Genomic DNA, 15,123 nt, shown 5'->3' on the forward strand with positions numbered 1-15,123 from the left:
TATTGTGGCCATTTTTAAGATACTCATAATAGTAGGAAACTTGTATAACTCAACCTGACTGAAACAGAACACACCAAGTTGTGTTATCCACAAAGGATAAATTACCAGTTAGGCTGTATGTTCATTACAAAAAAAGAAATGAAAATGTCAAAAGTTAGTAATTCAATTTACAGATTATGTTACAAAACCAGAACAACCAAAGGCAATATAATGTGTCACCCACACGTTTACCACCCAGTGAATTTAAAACATCCGAGTTACAATTACATTAAAACAAAGTAACTTTATTAAAAAGATATTGTGTGTGTGATTCACCACTGCATGTGTATGTATATAGGATGGACTTCTAGAAATAACCGTTTTCATTAATATAGCAATCATGTTGACTAAGAGAAAAAAATTAGTAAAACCTAGACTTTACACACCAAGTTTTGAAACTAATATTTCTGCTTAATTTAGTGTTTACCAAAGTAAATTATGTACAAAATACAAAATAAAATGCTAAAATGACCTCTTATGAATGTATGCAGGCCCGGCATGGCCAGGTGGTTAAGGCATTCGACTCATAATCTGAGGGTCATGGGTTTGAATCCCTGTCATACCAAACATGCTCGCCCTTTCAGCTGTGGAGGCATTATAATGTAATGATCAATCCAACTATTCATTGGTAAAAGAGAAGACCAAGAGTTGGCAGTGGGTGGTGATGACTAGTTGCCTTCCTTCTAGTCTTACACTGCTAAATTAGGGACTGCTAGTGCAGATAGCCCTCGTGTAGCTTTGTGCAAAATACAAAAATTCAAAACAAACAAATGTAAGGAGGTTATTTTTATTTAGCTAAATGGGCCATAGATGATTCACATAAAGAAGTTTGTAGTAAAAGAGCAAAAATTTCAAAAGTCTCTCATACAGAGAGTTGGACTACATTTTTGTCATATGTTGCTATAAATGAATTAAATCAAATAAAACTATGTATTCAGAACAGTATTCCTCATTATGTACAACTGTACTTTAATTGGAATGTAAAAACAACTTATTCAGGTGAAAAAACTGTACACATTAAATAGATATTACCATACATTTCATGCATTGAGATTTACTGCAGCCTTAAGATCTCTGTACAATCACATTGGGTGGTGTTCTAAGTGTAGGTAATCTGACTTATAATTAACAGTTTTCTAGGTGATTATACAATACTTGCCTCTTAATATAGTCATGTTGTAAGTCAAGAGTCATTTAAATAAGCTGGTACAAATAGCAGTAGATTACCCAGCGAGGCTGGGTGCCAGCAAAGTGGTCTTGGTAGTTTCTAAAGTTGCTCTTGCTACTAATGATAAAACCATTAAGTTATTAAGGATGATACAATCTTCACCAGTGATGACAATCAAAAGAGTAACAAGAACAGTCATGTGTGGGTAACAAACAGATATTTCACAACCCATTTCTAACCCCATGGAACAGTCATGTGTGGGTAACAAACAGATATTTTACAGTCCATTTCTGACCCCATGGAACAGTCATGTGTGGGTAACAAACAGATATTTTACAGCCCATTTCTGACCCCATGGAACAGTCATGTGTGGGTAACAAACAGATATTTTACAGCCCATTTCTGACCCCATGGAACAGTCATGTGTGGGTAACAAACAGATATTTCACAGCCCATTTCTGACCCCACAGAACAATTAGAAAATGCAACAGCTACAGAGTTTGGATCTGTTTCTAATTGTGATAACATAATTTCTTCAATTCATTCATTAAACAAAGCAGACTCTAAAAGTTCCAACTGACATGGTATAGTGAATTCAAATGACTTTCTTGATGAGGATGGTAGAATGTGATGTCATGCTTGTGTGAATGCTGCCAGTTGGAAAAACATTACTTGCAGGCTTATAATTCTGCAACCCAACATTTGTTTGTAACTTCAAGCTATAAGGATACATAAAAAAAAATAAACTTTTCTCACTCGCATATTAAGGCGAGATGGAAAACTGAAACATTCTATGTCAGACCTGAAGCATAAAATGTTAATTATATTAATATATTTTATCACCATAATTTTGTATTTGGGTGTAAAGTGGTTTTTCAAGGACACAGCACAAACCAGTTTCAATCAGTGATGACGAGAAACCCACTTGTTGAGAAATTTATATGCAAAAACGGCTCGTTTGGGCTGAGAAAACACTTTTACATATGTAAAAGTAATATATAAACCAGTTTCAAATTCACAACCACCTGACTCCAAGTCTAAAGCATGAAGCCATTAAATCATGCACGATTACTTGGGCTACAAAATAAAATTTACATATGGGAAGTTTTATATGGTTCTTTTTACTGGACAAACACATGCGAGACTGAACCACTAATTATTGGTAAATTTACAATACTTGAACGTATTATTTCAAAGTTTAGGAATATGAATTATATTAACTAACAAATTTTTTAGAATAAAAAGATTTTCTGTTTAATTTAAAGAAATAGATATGTTTACTTTCAGAAGCTGTACCGTATTGATTTGTGGATTTGCTGATACACTCAAATGGTTAACGTTTACAGAGACATGAAAACGTTAACCATGTTGAACTGTGAGCACAATACCATGAATCAGGAAGCGTCTTTTCAAAGAGAACAATATAAAATAAACAATGGGTTACACACAAGGTCCTCAAATACTCTCATATTTTGCAAGATCCCATTAACCAGTCATTAGCAAAATATTATAAAATTGGTTATATACAAAAATATTCTAGTATTCAAAACGGGCTTCAGATTGACCCTTAACGGCATGAGTTAGACACCTGCAGTCTAATGTACGTGTATGCCAACAGGGCCAAATCATGTAACTTTCATTGGAATAAGAAAGAGAAAATAAAAACAATACTCCCACAGTGAGATCATCACATGAAGTTCATGATACAGGTATAACATAAGGTATACTTAGTTCCGAAACTGAAATATAGATAAGCTGCATCCTGTCCCATAGTTTCACTAACATGAGTTGTTCATGCCAAAATATGTATTCTAAATAATTCAATAGGTAACTATTCAATAGCTGATATACAAAATAGAAAAACAAAAAACCTTCTCTGCCAGTATGAGTTCACTATAATATCTCATGTTTAAAGATTATTTTACGTACCTTGCGTAGAGATGAAGGCATTTTTCTGTTTGTATCCGTCTATATAATTTGCATTAACATAGTCGGAAGCTGGATCTCCATCAAGGCAAGAAATCTTGACTCGAGAATGATCATAACAAAGCACATCAGAATATCTATTCTTTGGTTGATTTGACTTCAGTCTAGTATTACGGTAAGAAATAAAAAGGATGATCATAACAAAGCACATCAGAATATCTGCTCTTTGGTTAATTTGACTTTAGTATTATGGTAAGAGATAAAAAGGACTCTTCACACTTTTGAAAGTTGGCTTTTTGTTTGTTTTTTAATACCAAATTGGAAAAATAAGACCTACAAAAAGGGATAGTTAAATTGAAGTTTTGCAAACAATAGATAACATTCAGTGATGTCGAGAAACCCACTTGTTGAGAAATTTATATGCAAAAACGGCTCGTTTGGGTTCTATGTAAAATATTTTCTCAACCCAAACGAGCCGTTTTTGCATATAAATAGATAACGTTAGAAATATAAACACACACAAAAGAACGGTTTTGGTTATTTAATGAATAATGAGATTCTTTCAAGGTTATTTTTAAATTTACTCTTATCAATGTTACTTCCAATAAGCACATTCTGACAATGTATGTACAGTTTGATAATACATCAGTTACAATCATAAATGTATGTAGTTTTCAGGACCAAGGAGTTGGAACCCAAATTCATCTTTAAGATGGAGTCTTATAGATGTTGTTGGTATTTTCTTAAACACAATTTCCTAAACTGTTTATTTATCAACTTGCTTGTGGATCCATGACTTTGTTGATGTAAGATCACATACTAATCACACAGATGTAAAAAAATTAAAAATATCATAAATATTGTAGTTAATTCCACAATCTGTTATTGAGCCTTCCAGTACACTTCATGTAAAAGATTTTTTTTGACCTAGATTTAATTTTTAGTTGGTAAGTTATGGCACAATTTAACAAAATTAATTTTTTCTGGTTAGTTTTATTTTTATTCAGTTCTTTACAGTGTGTAACATACAGATACTCAAAACGTCAAATATGTGAACCTCACCAGTACCAAATTGTTTTTTTATTCAACTTGTATACGATATAAATTACACATTAATATACAGCACTGGTAAGTAAAGAGTAATGGATATTTTAAATGTTAACATAACAATCTTTACAGACAACAAGAGACCTTCTTTTGGCTCATGTAGGTTGTTCCATTATCTAAAATATATTAACTTAAAAAAATACCTTAAAATCAGCTGTTATCATTCACATAGTTAAGCTTTCATTTAATTTTACTACTTCCATAACATCTGAAGGCAACCCATTCCAAATGTTAACCACTCTGTTAAAAAAATAAATGTCTTAGCTGAAGATCAATCCTACACTGCCAACATTTATATTTGTGCCAAATTATTCCACCATTAAGTACAGGAAAAAAGATGATTCATCAACACTGTTAATTTCCTTTACAATCTTAAATACCTTAATGAGATCCCTCCTAACTCTATGTTTAATATAAAACAGTATCTGAGATCTAGCATGACAACCCTTCTATTACGGACAACATTCTAGTAGTTTAAGTTGGTTTGCCAACAAAAAATACTTCACAAATTCTTAAGTTCAACCTTAATGCAATAAATATCCACCAAAAAATGTAATAGCAAGCTACAGGGTTCATCAGGTCTAAAGTTCAGCATTTATAAACTGCTATGAACATGAAACTAATGAATATCAGACACCTGCATTATCTTCAATTGAAGCATATATTTAACAATGTACATATAAAAATGTTTATAAACTACATATATTATCACTTGCTAATTAATAATGTATTTTCAGTGTTTTAGGTTCTTACATAAATCAAATAAAACAATTGAAGAGATACTGACACATCCTTGGTATACCTTTCATACACATGCACACAACGGTAGTGTGTGTGTGTGTGTGTGTGTGTGTGTGTGTGTGTGTGTGTGTGTGTGTGTGTGTGTGTGTGTGTCAGAGATAGAGAGAGAATAAAAAACAACTTGTATTAGAACTTTTTTTGTTTTGTTTTATTTATTTACAAAACACAATATACTTAAATATGTACAAGCATCTGAGGTTCGCTCCTTCTAGTTACCAGCTTTTATACTATATATTCTACATACCTAGCAGCATCAAAGGTGCCTTCAGGTGCCTTGGTTTTCAGTTCAGCATACTCCTCATATAAACCTTTCCTCCCTTTAAGCTGCACATGTTGAACAAATTCATCAAGTGACACACCTTTCACATCATCGTTATGAATTGATTCACCAAGAGAGAAAGGTATGGCTACATCAACAAAGACTTTCTCCCCATCTAAAGAGATATCTGTCGTGGCAGAGTCAGGGGAGTGAACTGAAGACTTTCGCTGTAAAAGTATGACACAATGTGTACCATAACGAAGAGAAATAATGAAGTAGCTAAATATTTAACATTACAAAGGGGTAGCAACATATCTTAAGTACTTACACTTGTTGCTGTAAGTTACCCAGACTTACCAATTGCCAGCAAGTTGTATAGTCTCCATACATTACAGAAAATACATATTTTTTGTATAACTGCACAGGCACCACATGACTTTTTCTTTTTTCGTAATACTTTTTTGCAATTTGTTTCCCTGCCACGAAACAGAATTAGTGAGCCCTTAGTTCAAAATGCCCACAAAATCTGAAAACTAAAGGGTATTTCACAATTTCCAAACTGGGGATGTCAGAATTATTCTTTGATTTCCTTTTCATAATGGAATGATTTAACCACAAATACATAAAACATGACAAACTAACTAAATGGTATCTTGTTTAACCTAGAACAACAAAAAAAACATATAGTTTTACTTTTTTTTTTAATGCTATTTTCGAAACAATATTTTCCACTATAAAACATGATAGAAAAACTATTTCTTTTTAAGTTAGAAAGTAATTATGTTGATCAATAATTTACATTTTATCCAATCAGTTTTAATTTCCCCCAATATTCATTAATATTTTTTATATCATTCTACTAAAGAATTTACCATCTACAAATCATAGAAAACATGGCAAAATAACAGATTTAGGTGAAGTTACTTAACCATGTTTCTGGTCAAACTTAACATGTATATAATAAAATATGCTGTCTTTTCAATAAATTACAAGTTGTTTTATTTACGTTGATTGAATAAGATAAGGTTAAGAACAGTACTCAATACATAAGGATATCAGTATATACATCTAATAAAGTTTACACCTAACGTCTTGTTACGTTGATTGAATAAGATACAGTACTCAATACATAAGGATATCAGTATATACATCTAATAAAGTTTACACCTAACGTCTTGTTACGTTGATTGAATAAGATACAGTACTCAATACATAAGGATATCAGTATATACATCTAATAAAGTTTACACCTAACGTCTTGTTACGTTGATTGAATAAGATACAGTACTCAATACATAAGGATATCAGTATATACATCTAATAAAGTTTACACCTAACGTCTTGTTACGTTGATTGAATAAGATACAGTACTCAATACATAAGGATATCAGTATATACATCTAATAAAGTTTACACCTAACGTCTTGTTACGTTGATTGAATAAGATACAGTACTCAATACATAAGGATATCAGTATATACATTTAATAAAGTTTACACCTAACGTCTTGTTACGTTGATTGAATAAGATACAGTACTCAATACATAAGTACATCAGTATATACATTTAATAAAGTTTACACCTAACGTCCAACAAGATCTTTATTTCTCACACTGATTTATTCATTCTACATTAACACAAGTAATTTATGGTCTGTTCTAGTCAATGGTATTTAAACATTTCCCACAGAAGTTTCAAAAGTAGAGCAATAATTAGCAGGTGTTCTGAACATGTATTGTACAAAAGTGGAAATAACAGCATTCCTATTAAAGTTTCCTTAGACTGGGCAGAAAAAAGTCTTTTAAAGAAAAAACAGAAAACAAGTATACAGGAGAGATTCCAAGGAGTCATGTAGAAATGCAAGTTTAAAAAGGTTTCATTTTGTTTCACACTAAATAAATTTTACACAATTACACGTCATTTCTACAATATTTTTTGAACTGACTAACTGTTCAAACAGAGGTAGAATTATTATTATTTATTTTTATATTTCAAAGTTTAACATACAGGTGTGCAATCAACAATAGAACAGTGCACAATGGTCAAGGTCAAAGAAAATACTTATTGTAGTACATATATTTTGCTTGGAAATATGGTAGCCAACAGAGAAATACAAATACCAACAAAGTCTACCCAAATTCACATGAATATTAAGGTACGCTTTGTGCCAGAAATCTCAAGTTTCATCAAAAACAACTTCAGAATTGTAACATATATACAAGTATGTCAACTTTTATCTTAATATCCGCCTAAATCAATGTCTCTTGAACAAAGAACTACATCTATAAATAAAGGGTGAAAGGCTTGTTTTTCTAAGAAAGACAAATTCCCACACATAAAATGATCCAACAGTTCATGATGTATCTGTACAAAGTTAGTTATAAGCATCTGCTGTCTAAAAGTTATTCACAGAATAAAATAGCATAATAAAAACACATCTAACATGCATTATATATTTGGTTTATTAACACAGAAAATGAAAGAATAAAAACTAAAAGATGAAAATTAAGAATACTTTTCTTCATTTAAGTTTATCAATAAATAGAAAATAAGAGAACTGTTTTTAATTGACAGGGTGTTCTTTCAGTATTCTAAAGAGTTGTATTCAGGTAATGAAGATTCTGGTCCAAGACCTCACAGTAAATATTTATAAAGTTAGTAACACAACTATTAAATGCACCAACAATAACTGTATTTTTTTTTGTTAACTTACTGCAGCTAGATCAGATATCTGTCTTCTTTTCTCCTTGGTAACCTCAACCTCTTTCTCTCTGTCTTCCGAGTTGTGCTTCTCGTGGACTGAATGTTGCTGCTCGCTAGATTCATCTGTATTTTCACCCTCACTGAGAAGATTAGGGGCTATTCCGTTCTGGACATGGGAACGCTCCACTTGATGGAAAATTACACCATTTTGGACAGAGGAGGGAGAAGAAGGCAGAGATGCTATGTCACATAGGTCACCATATCGGTTGGTCATGGATTTCAGACAGTGAAGAAGCCAAGTCTTGTGATTAATAAAAAGATTACCTCCTAACTCCCTTGGAAGTGAGCTTGGAGTAACATGGAGAACTAACTCCGACTGTCCTAGCACATGTATCTGTTAAAAAAAACAAATTGGTGGTGTTTTAGCATTACTTGAACAATTATATAAACATTAATATTACTTGTTTTAAATTTTTGTTTTCAACCAACAGAAAGTTTTAGAATTTTTATTAAGGACTTTTTCCCAATTATATTGATTTATATTTGGCAGATAGAATGTGAAGATATACAAACTATACAGTTCACACGCCAGCGAACTCACATTTCAATATACAGTTCACACGCACAACTACTGCTAGCGAACTCACATTTCAATATACAGTTCACACGCGCAACTACTGCCAGCGAACTCACATTTCAACGTACAGTTCACACGTGCAACTACTGCCAGCGAACTCGCATTTCAATATACAGTTCACACGTGCAACTACTGCCAGCGAACTCGCATTTCAATATACAGTTCATTTCAATTCTGTTCTCTGTTAACTCTTTCCATACAGGTTCAGATGAATAGTTATTTTAACCCTTTAACATCCATTACAATTTCCACACTATAACTTTTAATATAGTCCACACATTTCCCCCAAATTTGCCAGACTTTCAGTAAACATTACAACTTTTTTTACAGAGAAAATTATTTTTAATTAAGATATGTCTGAATATATTGAATAGTCTCTTTTACTAAGCACAGATGCAAAGTAATATTCATGTTAAGATTAAAAATGCTTTTATCTGAAAATCTTCAAATTTACTTTGTGTATTTTCTATAATCTCCTAAACGATTATACAATGTTATTTTTTCAGTAACACTATATTTTGCCTGTTCATTTTTCAACCTTGCCTTATCTGAGATTTGTCAACCCTGTAATCATAAAAAAAGTTTGAAATCACAACTCAATGAAACTTGAATATTTCTCTCTCTTTTTTTTTGTTACAGTGACTGCAAGATATCTTAACATTTAAATCCATACACAAACAACAAAATCTGGCAAAATTTCTCAAGCTGAATAAAGGTCACTTATGGCTGGTGATTGACAGAAGGTAAAGATAGACCGATTTGAAAAGTTCAAGGTGATACATTCACTTACTCTGTCTCTAAGTTTTTCTCTGACAAAGAGTCGAAGAATTCCAAATGGTGCTCTGAACCACATGGGAGCTGACACGATGAGAACTTTTTTCAGTCTGGCAGGATATGCACCCTATGAATGTGTAGAATTAGAAATAATTAGTCAAAAGTAATCAGCAGGTATGCATGTTATAATTGAGGAGTGTCTTATACTGTAAAATATGAATTAGTATTTGTAATAAAATTATAATAACTTGTGTTGAAATGAAATATATAGAAAACAAAATAGGTTCACTACGTGGGAAATCCCAGTATCTGTTGGCACAGAAAAAAAAAAAAATCCACTACTCAGAACCTCAGTATCTGTCAATACAGAAAACTAAATGTGAAAACTTAGTATCTATTTATACAGAAAGCAAAAGTCCACATATCCAAGTTAGTAAACAAAAATCATATCCGACACTTTAGACTTTACAATAAAAAGACAGATACCATATAGAAAAATTAGCTCAACATCTATAAAGTCCAATTATTTTTTTATCATTATTTGTACTGATACAAAACAACTTGTATTTCCTGAACCCAAAATACAGTTAAAATGCAGATGGTTTACATAACATTAAAATCACATAAACTACAAAGTAAATACATTAAACAAGTCATGAGTAACAATAAGACAATGGTTTATTTCAGTGGTTATCACATAACATTCACCTTCATTAAAATTTTGATTACATGTCAAGTTTCATTATAATACAAAAATCAACAAAACTGAATATTATATGTTACTGAAACATAACATGGCCAACAAACTTATGTTTAGCATTTCAGCTCCTTTTTATCAATTATATAAATTAGAAGGTTTTGATTACCTTTAGAAGATTAAGAATTTTTTGACTAAGTTCATAATCAAAGTTTGCATATTTGGAGTTTGTCATGTTGTAGATAAAAACCATGCCACATCTTTGGGTTTCCAAACTAAAAAAGAAATGAGATTAATAACCTAATGACAGGAAAAAGTAGATGATCTGGTACATGTTGACAGACATTCAGATAATTAAATATACATACTTCAGTAAATTATATTAAGCAATGCAAATCAAAATAAAAAGAGAAACTACCTGATAAAAACAATATTGATTGAGACACAGACCATTTTTACATTATGTACATATAATAATATCTTTGAAATACAGAAAACAGAATACTCTGCTACAGAATTAAATACATTATTAAAAAAATGAACATTATAGAATGGAAGAAAATTACAACTGTAAAATGACAGACACAATATAAACTGATATTATATGTACAAAACATTTGGAAAACTAAACATTTGCAAATTAGACCTGGGAAGTGTCTTTAGTTATACATGCTTAAAAACATGAGCATACCAATGTGGTTTCAGATAAACAGAGCAAAACACTAAGTAGCATACACGTGAAGGAAGTGTTTTGAAAACAAGTTTTGCCAGAGAGATTGACAGAAGAGAAGCAAAGTTAAGACTTTGTTTACATTCATGTGTTTTTACACATCAACAGACTCTATTCATAGTTATAATTTTTACATATTATTTGCATGCATTTTCAAAGAATTAAAACAATAAAACTCACTTCATATCAACCTTGTAGTTATCACTCATATTCAAAATAAATAAAAATATACGTGTCAAATAACTTAGGATAGAATAATAGCGAAAAAACACCTTAACTATCAGTTCATATCACTTGATCAAAACAGTTATATTTCTTCAGTTTTTTGGTTTTTTTCAGAAATATATCAAACTGGTGCCTAACACTTTGTAACATATATGCAAAAACTCTTCCATGTAAAATATTTTCTCAACCCAAATGAGCCGTTTTTGCATATATATTTCTCTACAAGTGGGTTTTCTTGACATCACTTTGTAACATAAACTTATCTACAGAACACTATCATAATAAAATCATATTTAAATAAATACACATTGATCCTTGTATTCTTATTTAGGTTTCTAGAACTTTCATACATATAGGAGACAACATGTACAAACTTAATAGATAGACAGCAACTTCAAACGTTGTTGATGCTGCTTCTACTGAAAGCCAGGATGAATAACCACAACTATTGTTGGGCAAAGCAGCTCAGTTCCTTTAGGCACACATTTTTGTTACTAAAGTGAGATGGGTTTACATTAATATATTTTATATACATCATTTATGTATGCTGTAACAGATGCAGTCCACCTAAAAAACAAACAATGCATCAGTTACACCTGAACATTCATTGTCACTGCACACAAGTGACACATGAATAGGAGTAGCAAAAGAATTAGTTACAGAAAAACAAGTTAGAGTAACGAAGCTGCCTCCAAAATAAAAACACTCAACTAGCAGATTTTATTAAAACTCAGTCTAGCTATCAACACCTAGCAAGATGAACTGGTAAAACAACTGTCTCTCAGTAAACTGATATTAAATGTGATAAAACCACAGACAGATAATGTTTTACTTAACTGCACAGAAGCATTTAGGCATCTACACTCTTCAGTCAGTCTGCATGTAACATTTTTTTCAGTCATACTTTATCTGCTAAGTACATAACTCAAGGAAACAAGTTAATTTGAAGTTAATAAATACCTGGGATACATACCTATCTAAAGCAACATCAAGCTGATAAACCATGCCCTGTAATGTTGTCTGATGTGTGGTTATTTCAGGGAAATGTTTACTAGCTGTAAATACCACAATGGCTGCACCAGTGTTATCTCTGGTAGGCTAGCAGAAAGAAATAGGTAATTTAAAAATAATATCAAAGTCACTGATATACATCATTAAGCCATACACAGTAAAAGGTTTTAATAATAGTGTCAGATACTAGTTATATAATGAATATCGACTTAAATCAACAATTTTTAAATTATCACAAATAATATACATAACTAATCTGTACATTTGTTTTGACAGCTTTGAAAAATTAATAAATTTCTAATAAAATGCACAACATAGCTCACAATTTAGTGCCACAGACCAGACTTATTTACATAAAATAGACTTTACTTACCAAAACTGTAAACTTGCCTGTATCTAATTCACTTTTTAAAGGGTCTCTGGTTGGGTCAAAAGAAACAAGGCCTTCTCTTTTGCGAATCATCTATTTTAGAGAAAATAAACAATACAGCAAAACAAGTACTTTACCTCAAACTAACATTTAAAATGTTAATATTAAAATTGAGAAACAATGCATGAAAAAATTCCATAACCACACAAATACCAGACTGTTGTGGAAAATTTTATTTCATTAAAATCTGAACAAATACTTCAAGCTCATATGGTTATATGAGAAAATAATTTTACACAAATATACACTTCATGTATTTTTATGTACAAAAATTATAAAAGTTTCCTGAACAAAATACTTTAGCTTTGACTGATTTTAATGCAAAACTTTTAAACCATTCAAGAAACTATTAAAGAGAAAGTAATTTGTGTAACATGTATGAAATGATACAGAATTGAAAGCTTTATGAAATACAAACTACACTGAGACATACCTCGTGTGCTTCATACAGAGCTAACGATCGATGCACATCGAACTTCCTTGCCATCATGAACTTCACCGCTGTATTCCATGGTAATGGGCCAGCATTATGTATCAGTCTTAAATCATTGACAGTTGTGATAAATTCTTTGACAGCCTATAAGTTGTTAAAAATAAATAAAAAAACATACAGCCGCCAAGAAAGATAAGAACATAATGATTTGAAGTAGGTAGGTAGAAATCAGTCTATTATGATTGCAGTATAAACTTTAGATTTTCATTATTATTTTAATAATTATTGTTCACATAACTTAAGTGTAGAGATACCAGAGTTTCAGGAAGAAAAAAGAACCCTCCTTTTGAACTATTGCACAGTTAAGAAAAGTTGAGTAAGAACACTAATAATCATAATATTGTACAGTGTGCTCCACTGAACTTAACTTGTATCAGGGATGCCACAATTCTACCTGATGAATGTGCATTTACATTATGGACATTGCAATTCTACCTGGACTGAATGCCTACATGTGTGCTATAATGAATCACCACAACTGGAGGGAAAGAAGTGCTTTTTGGCTGAAGCTGAAATCTCTAAATAATATTAGATATTCTGTAATCCATAGTAAATCATTATGTTAAATTAATGTAAAACACATGTAACAAATTTTATCACATCACTAACTTATTTACTATGTAAACATTTATAAATGTTCACCGTAGTCTGTAACTTCACAGTAAACTGTAAACCCAGTCAACATTTTACACACTTGAAAAACATTCTTAAGCTGAAACTTTTCTGTCAGCTTAACTTGTGGATAGTTGTTTGTATCAGGTTACTAACTGCTACAGGTATGCACCAAAGTTTCAACTGGAATTTTGGGATCGATAGATGAACAATAAAATAAAGGTTATATTTTGATGTTTGAAAATAAACTTTCAGCAAGCCTCTTGTTAAATGTTTCATAACTTAACAGTAAAATAACTTATTGAAAATTCCATTTCTTCCACAGCAGGTAAGACATTGTAAGATATCCAAGAGTGAACTAATTCTGCTACCCAAAAGAAAACTTGTATCAGTATAAAATAAAATAGATCAGTCCTGCAATTTTCAACACCAGAAGAGTAACCTCGCTCACAAGGTGATTATTTTGATTTCTGACTAATAATTTTAATTGAGATTCACAAGACTACAGTAAGAGTACATCTTTTCCTCTAAGAGCAATAAATTATCTGCTAGAGTACTAATATTAATGTATCAGTTAAAACAATGATGACATTCATTGGTTAAATGTGCATTAAAAAATAGTTACAGTACAGAACATCACAGCACACTTTACATCTTATCAAAACAAACAACTTATCACATATGATATGGCTATATGACATGTTTCCACAGTACTGCTTTTCTTTTACACCCAAGTTATGAGGTCTTTAAAATAAGTTTCATAATATTATAATTTAACCCCCTCCAGATAATAAAGTTCACTCTCAAATCTTTTAAAAGGACCAATACTATTGTTTTTTTACTTTTTTTTATAATTTGGATAAATACAAAAACTATTTACTTACATATTCAAGTATTGAGCTAAAGAAATTTTCAGCACCTCTTTCTGCTTTAACTGCAACTGTGATTCTAATTTGCTTAGTTTAATACACCTCAGTATCCCCAGTTTTACTCATTAAATACCAAATTTGTGGACGCTTGCCACTTGGCATTTAAAAAATATTCACGTTTACTATTCATCCACTAAGGAGCAGATATTTTATTTGAACACAAGAATTAGAGAAAAATACCATTCCACACTTGGATAGCATTTTTATCATTTAGATTACATGCTATTATTTATCCCATAATGTCTCAGGTATAGAAATTATGAAATAAAATTACATTCACTTGATTGAAAATTATCAGAAAGATTACATTCCCTCATGAATTGTTTCTTTATTTAATACATGTAATATGTTCACTTTCATTGGTCATAAATAAAAGGATCCTGATCAGTAACAAGAACTAAAAAGATGAAATTCCTCAAGCAAATTTAAATTGAAGACCATGTCTAAAATGATTATATCAAGTATTTCTGATAGGTACTTTTAACCATTCACAAGATTAGCATTTCTCGTTATGTGCTGTCCTCTATTTGCAACTGTTTTTAATGCATAGCACAAGCCTTCAACTTTCTCTTCATTACAATC

At 31.2% G+C, this 15,123-nt stretch overlaps 1 protein-coding gene across 6 annotated transcripts in view; it reads right to left on the reverse strand.

Moving 5' to 3' along the window:
* Positions 1-15,123, reverse strand: part of LOC143238412 (tyrosine-protein phosphatase non-receptor type 9-like) — a 53,710-nt gene that overhangs the window by 12,465 nt on the left and 26,122 nt on the right. For all 6 annotated transcript variants that reach the window (XM_076478614.1, XM_076478612.1, XM_076478611.1 and 3 more), the window contains exons 3-10: positions 12,941-13,084; positions 12,451-12,540; positions 12,040-12,164; positions 10,281-10,386; positions 9,431-9,541; positions 8,014-8,397; positions 5,286-5,527; positions 3,137-3,297 (exon numbers count right to left, since the gene is read on the reverse strand). In XM_076478614.1, the coding sequence (XP_076334729.1) occupies positions 3,137-3,297; positions 5,286-5,527; positions 8,014-8,397; positions 9,431-9,541; positions 10,281-10,386; positions 12,040-12,164; positions 12,451-12,540; positions 12,941-13,084 (1,363 nt within the window). The remainder of the gene's footprint in view (positions 1-3,136; positions 3,298-5,285; positions 5,528-8,013; positions 8,398-9,430; positions 9,542-10,280; positions 10,387-12,039; positions 12,165-12,450; positions 12,541-12,940; positions 13,085-15,123) is intronic.

The sequence above is a fragment of the Tachypleus tridentatus genome, chromosome 13, assembly GCF_004210375.1.
Source record: "Tachypleus tridentatus isolate NWPU-2018 chromosome 13, ASM421037v1, whole genome shotgun sequence".
Classification (NCBI taxonomy): domain Eukaryota; kingdom Metazoa; phylum Arthropoda; class Merostomata; order Xiphosura; family Limulidae; genus Tachypleus; species Tachypleus tridentatus.